The following is a 12,093-nucleotide window of genomic DNA, read 5'->3' as shown; positions in this document are numbered from 1 at the left end:
TGTAAGCCTGAAGGCCAGAAGAGGGCGCCAGACCTCTTTATAGATGGTTGTGAGCCACCATGTGGTTGCTGGGAATTGAACTCAGGACCTTTGGAAGAGTTCTTAACCAATGAGCCATCACTCCAGCCCAACACACACTTGTTTCTGAAGTGAGGCAAAAATAACGAGTTAGTGACTTAGATGGAATGTGTGGGTACATGCTTCTAGCTCCTTCTTCCAATCTATCATTCTCACCCTCTTTAATCAAAAAGGTATTAGGGTGGAATGTCAACGTGACTAGTCTGAAACGTGCAAATCTGTCTTTTTGCTTAACCCAAGGTTCAAATTCCACACCAGCTCAGGCTGTCTATCTCAGTCTCCCCAATTACAGAAGACTAACCAGATTGTGAATCCAAACGTGGCCAGTGCAAATAATGAAAAATCAGATCCTTTATATTGGTAATATTTGGAAAACGAGAGACGAGACGGGGGGGAGGCAGGGGGAGCGAGGGGGGGTGGGGGCGAGGGGGGGGGGGGGGGGGGGGGGGGGGGGAGGGAGAGAGAGAGAGAGAGAGAGAGAGAGAGAGAGAGAGAGAGAGAGAGAGAGAGGAAACGAGAACGAAATTAAAATGCACACAAACGCAGGAAGAGGACAAGAAACGGAATCCATCCCCTGCCGGAGGCCTAGGCTACCGGGTGAAGCAGGCCGCCTATTGCTTTCGTCACAACCCGCCGCCACGCCGCTCCCGGTTGCCATGGGGGGCTGGGGAGGCTACCACACCCCCGCCGGGCGGTGGGCGGTGACCGGCGGGAGGGCTGCGGGCCTCGCAATGCCGCGGGACTGCGGCTCCGGGGGTGGGGGCTCGACAGTGCTCCACGAGCCTCGGTCGGGCCCAGTCCCCTGAGGCCTGCGCGCCGCGGGGCTGGAGTCAGACGACCGCGCTGGGCCAGCCCGTGACGGAGAGGGCGCTTAAGGCCCAGCGCGCTTCGGGGACGTGAGGTGAGGCCGGGAGAGCGCCGCGGAGGGGCGGGTGGACCGCGCGGCAGCGCTCAGAGCGCGGAGGGCGCGCCGTGCGGAGCGGGCGAGCCGCGGAGCGTGGAACCCGGTAGCGGCGGCGCCTAGCCGCTGGGGGCGGGGCCTCGGCACCATGGCGGCCGGGAGGGGGTGGGGCTTCGGCGCGCGCCGGCGATAGAAGCCGCGGCGCAACCAATGAGTGCGTCTTCTGCCGCCCCGCCCGCTGAGCCCCGCCTTCGCGCCGCGCGCGCCCGCCGAGAATGGGCGGGGCCTGCTCGTGCTGCTGCCTTGTCTCGGCGTTCCGCCCCGCCCCCGAGCCCCGCCCCCTTCCTGGCGCTGGCGGCTTCCTGAGCGAGCCGCTTCCTGACACCGCTCCCTCCCCCTTCAGGGCTCTGTCGGGGCCGAGGGCCGAGGGCCGCCACTGCCACCCGGGCCCCCGCCGGCGCCGTCGCCTCTCCCGCCCAGCCCCCGCCATGTCCGAGGAGCTCTCGGCGGCCACGTCCTACACGGAAGACGATTTCTACTGCCCCGTCTGTCAGGAGGTGCTCAAGACGCCGGTGCGGACCGCGGCCTGTCAGCACGTGTGAGTGGACGCCCCTCGCCCGCGCCCCGCGCGCCCCGGCCTTCCCCGCCGCCGGCCTGGCCCCCGCCGCCCGCTCTGTGCGCGCCCGAGGCCGGCGCTCGGGCCCTCCCGGCGGCCTCCGTGCCAGGCCGGAGGGCAGTGGCAGAGAACGTGGAGCCTTTTTGTTTCCTAGCAACCCCTGTGGCGGCCCGGGCGTTGAGTGCTGGGCCCCGCGGTGGTGTCGGGCTTGTGGACGCGCTGGGCGACCCGCCTGCCGCGTTTTCGGGGCTCGTCTTGGTTTTCGAGACCCAGGCCCCTGGCTGTGCGAGAACCGCCCCCCCTCCCCCGACCTTTGACCCCCTTTTTCCACACCATCTTTGAGCGAATTTACAACTCAGGGATAAAGCGGTGTAAGCTGAGTTAGCCTCTTCCTCCCACGGTGGGTTGGATCTGGCAGGATTTCCTGGGCTTGAGGTCGCCCCCTTTGTGCCTTCCTTCTGTTTACTATCGCTGGAGGAGGTACCTACTCCGGGGAGGAGGTGGAGCACAAAGATGGCAGGCAGGGTGGCCGGAGGTGGGTGCAGGAACAGCTTCCATAGCTTTCCAGACAGCCGGTGTGGGGAGGGTGGGAAACAGGCCTCAGTCAGGTCTGTAAGCGAATGACAGACCTGGGTGGTGAGCAGAACCCCGGGGAACTTGGTTTGTTTTGAGCCAGAGTCTCCCGTAGCTCCGCCGTGAGGTAGAACTCACTGCGATCTACCTGCCTCGGGGGTGAAAGGCGTGCGCCAGCACGCAGGCTCCCCTGAGGGACTTTTAAAAGCAAAGATAACCAACTCCTAGGCCCCATTCCAAACTTAGATGGATTTCTGGCAGGTGCGGCCTAAAAAGGTTCTCTGCTTCCAAGCAGCTGCAAAGAATTGAACAAGTCTCTGGTTAAGTTTTTCTTTCCAATCTTTTGTTTTTAATGGTGGGACTTAGAATTTTCAAGGCATAATTACAAGCCAGGTGAGGTGGTGCTTGGGAGGCTCAAACAACAGAAAGATTTTGAGTTTGAGGCTAGCCTTGCCGTGTAGTGACTTCCAGGCCACCCTGCAAGACTGGTCACAGAACACAACCACCCAATAGTACCAACAATCCCCTCTAAAAAAAAAAGAATAAGGGTGGTGGATAGAACTTTGGTTTCTTAGTCACAGGTCTAACTACAGATGACTTTTTTGTTATTTTTTTGACATTGTTAATCTTTTTTAATTAAAAAATTTCGCACATTATAGTCTGATCACGGTTTCACCTCTCCCAGATCCTCCCCACCTACCTGCCCTTTCTTTACCTCAGTCTTTAGCAAACAAAGAAAAAGCTGAAACAAACGAGGCTTAAAAAAAATGAAAAGAAACAAATAAGACCCATAAAACTGCAAAATGGGACGATAATATATAACAAAACAGACAAAAATGCCCACAGAAAGCAATATGATTTTAAAAATCTGCAGAAAAAATACGGAGCTCCTTTTGTGTTGGCCGTCTTCTCCTGGGCAAGGGCTAGCTCTCCACAGTTCTCCATCTCCACTTACACTATTCTGTGGTAGTTGGATGAATTAGCTTTTAGGGATGAAATGTCTAAGTTATTTTTGCTCATCAAGAAAGATTAAGGAGCTTGTTGATGGTGGTGCACGCCTTTAATCCCAGTACTTGGAGCAGAGGCAAGTGGATCTCAGTGAGTTCGAGGCCAGCACTTGTCTACAGAGCAAATTTTAGGACAGCCAGAGCTACATAGCGGAACCCTGTCTTAAAAAAACAAAAACAAAATGAAAAAGGGAAAGAAAGATGGGAACTGGAGAGATGGCTCTGAGGTTAAGAACAATTACTGTTCTTCCACAGGATCTGAGTTCAGTTCCTACCAGCTACAGCTGATAGACAACTGACTGTTAACTCTAATTCTAAGGGTTCCAATATCTTTTGCTTTTCTGGACACTTGCACTCACATGCACATTTCCACATGCACGCACACACAGAAAAACATAACTTAAAGCAATAAAGTTAAGTTTTATACAGAAGAAGATGACAGCCTGACTATCCGTTTGGTGCAGATGAGGTGAGAAGAAACTATTGTAAGTAGTTGCTGTGTGTGTGTGCTTGGTAGATCTTATGTACAGAATTATTTCAGATACTCTTGGATCACTAACTCAGACCCCATTGTAATTTTTAGCCCCCTCATAACTGCACAAAATTCCACTGTATTTCCTATGTTATATTTAAAATGAAGGACTGTAATTTGGCTTGACCTCAAGTGATGATTTTTTTTTTTAACTTAGTTCTGACTTCAGATTAACTTATTGGACTTTGACATGAGCAGAATAGCTTTCTACTCCACTTCTCCTCCAGTTGCTGAACATGCTGAACAGTGTGTTTAAAGAAGGAAGAGGGAGGAAAAGTTTTATATAGAGGAAGGCGAGTAATGATGGAACAGGGTCTAGATTGACTGGACCGAATGGGGTGAAGAAATTGATTTTCTTTATAACTAGAATTATTTGAAACTACTGTATTGGTTTCTTACATCATTATCTCTTTTTTTTTCTTTTTTTTTTTTTTTTTAAATATTTATTATGTATACAATATTCTGTCTGTGTGTATGCCAGAAGAGGGCACCAGATCTCATTACAGATGGTTGTGAGCCACCATGTGGTTGCTGGGAATTGAACTCAGGATCTTTGGAAGAACAGGCAATGCTCTTAATTGCTGAGCCATCTCTCCAGCCCATCTCTTTTTCACAAAAGACAAATTGTGAGTATAAGCTAGTTTATATTTTCTGTAAAATCAGATTGAGTTTTGAGGTAGGGTTTTGGATTGTGCTCTGTGCCCCCCCCCCCCCCCCAAGACAGGGTTTTGCTTTAGTTTTTTAGAGCCTGTCCTGAAACTGGCTCTTGTAGAACAGGCTGGCCTTGAACTCACAGAGATTGGCCTGCCTCTGTGCTGGGAGCCTGGCTGAGCTCATTGTCTTAATCTTAATGTATGGACACACTCCAGAATACCAAACAGAAGGAAAGAGTACCAGATTACTTTATGATTTATAGAGATGGATGGGGTTAATGATTTGGATTATTGGGGATCTTGAAGATATTAAAAGTAAGTTTTCATGACCATTTCAGTGACAGGAAAGGAGCAGAATCGTTATAATAACTTTATCAGGATATAAATGTCTCTTCAATCTTCATTTATTTCTCCAAATAGGAATTGTCTAATGCTTTCTATTTGGAACAAAAAGTACTTTTTCTGGTAACTGTTGATGGTCTAGTGGAGAAAACTATAAATGAGTGTTACTGATAATTTACAAGATTTTAGGTAGAAATTTTTATGTTAGCAACAAGAAGCAAGTGTCTAAATCAGTTTAGGAATATAAATGGCTGATTTTCTTTATGAAGTTATTGATGACAGTTTGTATTTGGGGCACAGTGGGGTGTACCTTGTATAGGTTTACTTTGTGTACTGTGATAAAGAGGAGTACAGAACATGGCTGTCCTCACACAGACTTTGGATGTTGGCAGGAACTTACTGGGTGAGCCATTTGTATGTTTTCCTAGAAATCAGAGATCTATTTTGGCAGGAAAGCAGCATAGATAGTGTGGTTTCACTTTTAGAAAGTTTTTATTAGTGTCAAATTTCAGGTTGACAATTGAGACTAATATGATTGACACATTGATATGTCAGGAAAGAGAATGATTAGAACCTTAAACTAAGGTGATAGTTGTTATGCCAAGAAGAGACCCCTGACCGTTTAAGGATATTGTATAAGATTTAATGACAGCATGTCCATTTTTTCAATGTATATATTGTACATTGATCTGGAATAAATGGAGTGCCTTTGTGGGCATATTCACTGAGGAATGTATGTAACTGAAAGCAAGAAGGGAAAAGGTCCTAGACAGACCCAAGTTTGGAGAATACTTACATAACTTGAGTAGAGAGAGCTGTATCCTGAGCTACAGGATAAGAAGAAAACAGGCAAGACATAAACTGAAAGAATTAAAACAAAAAGCTGAAAGCAGTAACAAAAAGACTTAACCACAGCACTGTTAGATACCTTATAATACTCAGATAAAACGTTTTAAAGAATAAGTAAAAACAAAGGACTGAGGGGGTTAGTGTAAAAATGCTTGCCTAGCATGCACAAGGGTCTGGGTTCAATTCCCAGCATGGAAAAACAAAACTAATTTGGCTTGGGTAGTACAGGCCTGCAAAAGCATCTGGGAAGACCGAGAAAGGACAATTGCAATTTCAAGGCTAGACTATGCAACTGAGTGAGACTCTGTCTCAAAACACCGAAATAAACTGGGGACATAGTCCAATGTTAGCATATGCACGGTTCCCATGCCTTTCTCCCTGGCCCCAACCAGGTATGAAAACAGCATTTGGGAGGTGAGGTAAGGTAGGAGGATTGCCACGAATTTGATACCAGCATGGGCCACATAGCAATACTGTTCTGGGTCAATAATAAAGTGTGTTTGAGGCAAGTATCCAAAAGACATTTCAGAAGAAAATAGAGTGGCTATTGATAAGGTTATTTCTCTTATTTTACTTTGTAATCTTAAAAATCTCTTAGTTTCAGTTTTGTTTTTTAATACTTTGTCACAAAGCAGCTTAGGAAAGGAAGGGTTTATTTGATTTACAATTGTAGTCTGTTTCTTTGGAGACATCAAGGCAGGAATTTAAAGTGTCACATCTAGTCAAGAACAGGTATATAGTAAATGCACAGAACCTTGTTGGCTACTTAGCCGGCCTTCTTTTATATAGTTCAGGGCCCCAAACCAGAGAAGGCTGCTGTCTGAATGGTCTGGGTCTTCCTGCATCAGTAACTATCAAAACAACCCTAAAATACACCCAAAGATCAGCCAACCTAATCTAGACAATACCTCAATTGACTTTCTCTTCCCAGGAGGTTCTGGGTTGTCAAGTTGACGAATCATCATAGTTTCTATCACTTTTTTTTTAAAATGTCAAGGAATATTTGTACACTGTTAGAAACTCTAATCCAAATGAAATTTACATATAATAACATCTGGGAAACGTTAGCTTTCTTTCTTTGAGACTTCTCTTATATAGCCCAGGCTGACCTTGAACTCCTTATATAGTTTTGTACTCTGATTTTCCTGTCTCTACTTCTCAAATGCTGGGATGATAGGCATGGGCCAAGATATCAGGCTTTTTTTTTTTTTTTGAGTTTTGAGATGAAGTTTGATAATATAACTCTAATTGGGAGCTCACTAATTTTTTAAAATTTATTTGTTGACAGTCTCATACATAAAATGTATTTTGTTCTTTTTTTTGCTTTTCGAGACAGGGTTTCTCTGTGGTTTTGGTGCCTGTCCTGGAACTAGCTCTTGTAGACCAGGCTGGTCTCGAACTCACACAGAGACCCGCCTGCCTCTGCCTCCCGAGTGCTGGGATTAAAGGCAAGTGCCACCGCCCTGCTATTTTGCTCATTTTTATTTTCAGTTACCTCCCCCTGACTTCCAACAAATCTTTCCAACAAATCTTTGTTCTGGAATAACTAACTCTGTAGACCAGGCTGTCCTTGAACTCTCAGAGAGTTCTCTGGACTCTGCCTCCCAGGCCTTGGGATTAAAGGTGTGTCCTGCCACACCTTGAAGTCACAGAGGTCAATCTACCCCTGCCTCCAAGTGTTGGGATTAAAGGTGTGTACCACCACACCCAATCACTCTCTTTCTTTAAGAACTTTTTTTTCAAGCCTACATATATTTTTAAACACTGTAAACCATTTAGAGGTTTTTTTTTTTTTTAATTTTTTTGAATCTCTTTTTACTGTATGTCTCTTTTTCTGACCACACGAGTCTTTGGATTAAAGGTGTGTCCTGCCACACCTTGAAGTCACAGAGGTCAATCTACCCCTGCCTCCAAGTGTTGGGATTAAAGGTGTGTACCACCACACCCAATCACTCTCTTTCTTTAAGAACTTTTTTTTCAAGCCTACATATATTTTTAAACACTGTAAACCATTTAGAGGTTTTTTTTTTTTTTAATTTTTTTGAATCTCTTTTTACTGTATGTCTCTTTTTCTGACCACACGAGTCTTTAATTTACCAAACAATATGGGTAGGATTGAAACCATGGCTTTGGGGGCTGGATCCAGCCCATTCCTTAGCTTTCCAGAATCATGACAGAGGTACAGGCTGTAGCCATGTTTATTGCCACAACTCTGTGGCAGTTCAAGGTCCCTGCCACCAAGCAAGCTGCAGCAGTGCACTCAGAAACCACACTCAAACGACTCTGGTAGTCGGACCACCTGCCTGAAGGAGTTAGAGTTTGCCCTGGCAGGACGGCCCAGAAAGCCTGCATTTTAAAACAACTCAGCTTTTTTTCTGCTACAGATGAAAACCAAAAAGCAAGCGTTCAGCTTTTCATCAACACCATTTAAGAGTGGCAGGACCTCTTAAAAGCTGCAGGGTTTTGCAGCTAAAGCTGAGTCAGGAAGCCTCTCTTAGATGAGAGCGCTTGCTTGCCTCTAGCAAGTAGAGCAGACCTGAGAAATTGCTGCTACCAAGAAAACATGCTTTACTCTATTTTTTCCCAAGCTTTCTCAAGCTTTAGGAAGTTAAAGTCGGATTGCTTCCTTAGGGTCTAAACTTCAGCTTCAGAGTGAGACCCTTTTAAAAAAGAAAGTTGTAAAATGGACTTGAATGTAGTTTCATTTTGTTACCATCTAATCCAATTATTAGTCTTACTGTTTGAGAGATAATTTTAAATTTGGACTGTACATACATTTGAATAACCTTACTACCTTGTATATATGCATAGCCATATCATTTATGTTTAGTTACGGGAATAAAAGTAATTTTTTCTGTAATTAACATGTCACAAATGTTTGGTTTAGTTTCTGTAGAAAATGTTTCCTGACTGCAATGAGAGAAAGTGGAATTCACTGTCCCCTGTGTCGTGGAAGTGTGACGAGAAGAGAAAGAGCATGTCCAGAACGGGCCTTAGATCTTGAAAATATCATGAGGAAGTTTTCTGGTAGCTGCAGATGCTGTTCAAAAAAGGTAGAGTTATATTATGACAGTGTTTTAATTTTCCTGGTGGAACATGGTTTTAAAAAGAAAGACATTTCCAGGCAGTGTGGTGTCCACCTATAATCCCTGCTCTCAGGAGGCTGAACTAGGAGCGTTGCAAGTTCACAGCCAGTTTGGGCTACAAATTGAGATAGTCTCAAAAACAAAATAAACAGGATGTTATTTAGATTGAGTTATGTAGAAAAGACCAGAAACTTGAAACACCTTGAGTTTTTTTATCTTTAAGATTAAAATTTTATTTTCTCAATAAGCTCACAGTCTTTCAAATGTTAATTTATTTAGCCTAATAGAACTCAAACCTCTGTAGCTGCTCACTTAGGTATTTAAGAAATCATGAAATATTTCTCAGAAGACTGGTTTAAGTTTTAAGACACGGGATAATCAGATTGATAAACAAGTAGCATTCTCTAATCTACTTGAAGAAGGCTGTACTGGTGAGGCGTAGTTAGGCTTTGATGTGTCCTTATGTTTAGAGCATTTACATAAGTCAGATCTGTTTTCTATCTCTGAAGAAGATGTTGAACTGAAAAGAGAAATGAAAACACACTTGCAGGATTCTTGCCTCACTTCTCAGTGAGAAACCAAAAAATTTTCCCAATATGAACATGGGACCGTCATTCTTTAACCAGCTTTCTAATTCTTACAGGCTGTAATAGTCAAACACCTAGAAGCATGAGGCAACCTCTTAGTATTCTTTCTTTTGCATTTTGTTTTCTGAGCTGTACTGTCGGGTAGCCCAAGTGGGCTGAGCTCATAATTGAGGATGAATTTGAACAGCTGATTTTTTTTTTTTTTTTTTTTTTTTTTTTTTTGTCTGCCCAAATGCTGAGATAAGCATGCACCACTGAGCCTGGCTTTTTCTTTCTTTCTTTTTTTTTTTTTTTGGCCTGGCTTTTTCTATCAGTATTATCATTTCAAGTGTAAAATTATTTGTTAATTTCCCCCAATGGTATAGTTGAAGCTGAACTTGTATGCATGAACAAAAATGTGTTATCTTTTTTTTTTTTTTTTTTGCGGCAGAGTCTCTCTGTGTAGCCCTAGCTGACCTGAAACTCGCTGTGTAGACCTGATTAGCCTTGACCTCTAAGAGATCTCTTTACCTAGTGCTGAATGGGGTTAAACCTGTGTGCCATCCTGCCTTACACTAAACTTGATCGTAAATGAAATATTTAGTTACCTATTTTCATCTTTTTTTCCTTCTATTGACAGTGTCTCAAACTTTGTGTATTCTGTTTTAAATTAAAAGATATATTTTAACCAATAATTTACAGATTAAATTCTATCGCATGAGACATCATTATAAATCTTGTAAGAAGTATCAGGATGAATATGGTGTTTCTTCTGTCATTCCAAACTTTAAGATTTCTCAAGATCCAGTAAGGAGCAGGTAAGCAGCATTTATTTTAAAAGCAAAATTTTAATAATTGAAATGGAAATTGCTATGGGAATTTTGGTTTGTATATGTTTAACAAATTATACTAGGTGTCCTAACTAGAATTTACCTTCAAAATTTGTTTGATAGTTATATCGTTGATACCAACTTTATGATACCTAAACTTATACCTAAGTTTATGTTACTTAAAATCATTCTGGCAGTCTTTCTTTGAATAAAAACTTTATCTGGGAGTTGAAGACTCAACTGATTTTCATGTGAAACAATTTGAAAATCTGGCAAAATCACTTTCAGTAATGTATTTAAATAGTAGTGTGGTTTTGTTTTGATTTTTTTTCTTCCTTCATTGCCCTCTAAGGAATAGATTTAGCACTTGAAGTTTTTATTCTGATAGTGCTTTACTTTTTTTTTTAACTGTTATTTTGAGACTGTATATAATGTATCCACAGCTGGTTTTAGTACTTTGCCTGTGATGGCTTTGAACTCCTGATTCTCTTGGGCACTGGGCTTACAAATGCACAGTCCCAAACCTGGTACCACATATAGTTTAAAAAAAAAAAAATAGGAGCCGGGCATTGGTGGCGCACACCTTTAATCCCAGCACTCGGGAGGCAGAGGCAGGCGGTCTACAGAGCTAGTTCCAGGACAGGCTCCAAAGCCACAGAGAAACCCTGTCTCGAAAAACCAAAGAAAAAAAAATAGGGATTTATTTTTTATTGTTTTGTTGCATCATTTATAAACATTACATAAACATTTATTACATTTGTGTGTGTGTGTGTGTGTGTGCTGCTGTGTATATTTGGAAGTCAGAGGACAACTTGGAGGACTCAGTTTTTTCTCTTGGGTCCTGGTGATTGAATTTGGGTCCAGGCCTACCTGCCTGCCTTAATTTATTTATTTTTAAGTGGGGTGAGAGGGTATATGGAGTACTGGGCTGGGTGTAGACAAATGTCTAAGCAGATTCTAAGCTAATGTTTAACTAACTAGATGTTAAACTTTGACTAAGCCATTCTCCCTCAACCAGCTGATCTTAATATAATAAATAGTTTTTGATATTTGCTAAATATTTAGGTAGTGTTTTATTTACTAGAGATTGATTTAGAGCTATCAGAAGCTTCTAGAATATAATAAATAGTCCTGAAATTTTCAGTAAAAGGAACATATTGTCTAGGTTTGTTGTTACTTGTGTGTATTTCTCCACTTTTTTCACAATTCTTTCACCATTCTAGTTTTTTCTGGATAAATTCTCTCCATTAATGTATAATGTAGAATAATTTTTAATGTTACAATATTTCTTATAACACAAATTTTACTATTGTAATATATACATATACACACATATATACACATATATGTAGATATATAAATAAATGGCTGCTTTGGAACTTGTAGACCAGGCTGACCTTAGCTAGCATCAGTGACTCAGAGATTAACCTGCTTCTGTTGGGATTAAAGGCTTGCACACCCCCACTTCTAATGGTCATCAGGCTTAATAGCAGGTACCTGCTAAGCATATGTCTTCCCAGCCCTTCTATGAGTATTCTTTAATTAATTTTGAATAAAGGTATTTTTGGTAATTTTTTTTGTTATTCTCCATGTGTACACCCAGGTATGATATTGAATAAGTAACAGAAGCTCAATACTGTTAAAGTAAATAATAGTAATAATTTGTATACCTAGTTAGCCGCTAACCAGGTCAATAAATAGAGCGATTATCAGAATAGTTTCCTGTGAGCTGTATCCATTTAAACTCCATATTCCTATAACTACAGTTCTTCCATTTGGATAGTTAACCTCGTTTTTTCTTCATATTTCATCATTTCCACATGTATCCCTAAATGTTTTGTTTCATTTAGAAAATTAATGACAAGCTTGTGTTTAAAAGTGTGAAGAAGGGCTGGAGAGATGGCTCAGTGGATAAGAGCATTGCCTGCTCTTCCAAAGGTCCTGAGTTCAATTCCCAGCAACCACATGGTGGCTCACAACCATCTGTAATGGGGTCTGGTGCTTTCTTCTTCTGGCCTACAAGCATACACACAGACAGAATATTGTATACATAATAAATA

At 42.6% G+C, this 12,093-nt stretch overlaps 1 protein-coding gene across 5 annotated transcripts in view; it reads left to right on the top strand.

Moving 5' to 3' along the window:
* Window positions 1-777: 777 nt before the first annotated feature.
* Window positions 778-12,093, top strand: part of Rnf138 (ring finger protein 138) — a 24,565-nt gene continuing 13,249 nt past the window's right edge. Inside the window, exons 1-4 of one of the 5 annotated variants that reach the window (XM_050134921.1) lie at window positions 778-979; window positions 1,383-1,577; window positions 8,439-8,604; window positions 9,906-10,021. In XM_050134921.1, coding sequence (XP_049990878.1) covers window positions 1,468-1,577; window positions 8,439-8,604; window positions 9,906-10,021 — 392 coding nt within the window. In that variant the 5' untranslated portion in view covers window positions 778-979; window positions 1,383-1,467. Of the gene's footprint in view, window positions 980-1,323; window positions 1,578-4,188; window positions 4,334-8,438; window positions 8,605-9,905; window positions 10,022-12,093 lie in introns of those variants that run through there. The other 4 variants (XM_050134923.1, XM_050134920.1, XM_050134919.1 and 1 more) reach the window with 4 other exon arrangements.

Source organism: Alexandromys fortis, unplaced genomic scaffold (assembly GCF_014885135.2).
Source record: "Alexandromys fortis isolate MF-2015 unplaced genomic scaffold, M_Fortis_MF-2015_v1.1 scaffold_25, whole genome shotgun sequence".
Classification (NCBI taxonomy): domain Eukaryota; kingdom Metazoa; phylum Chordata; class Mammalia; order Rodentia; family Cricetidae; genus Alexandromys; species Alexandromys fortis.
Note: the sequence above shows the minus strand (reverse complement) of the source record. Positions and strands in the feature narration are given on the sequence as shown.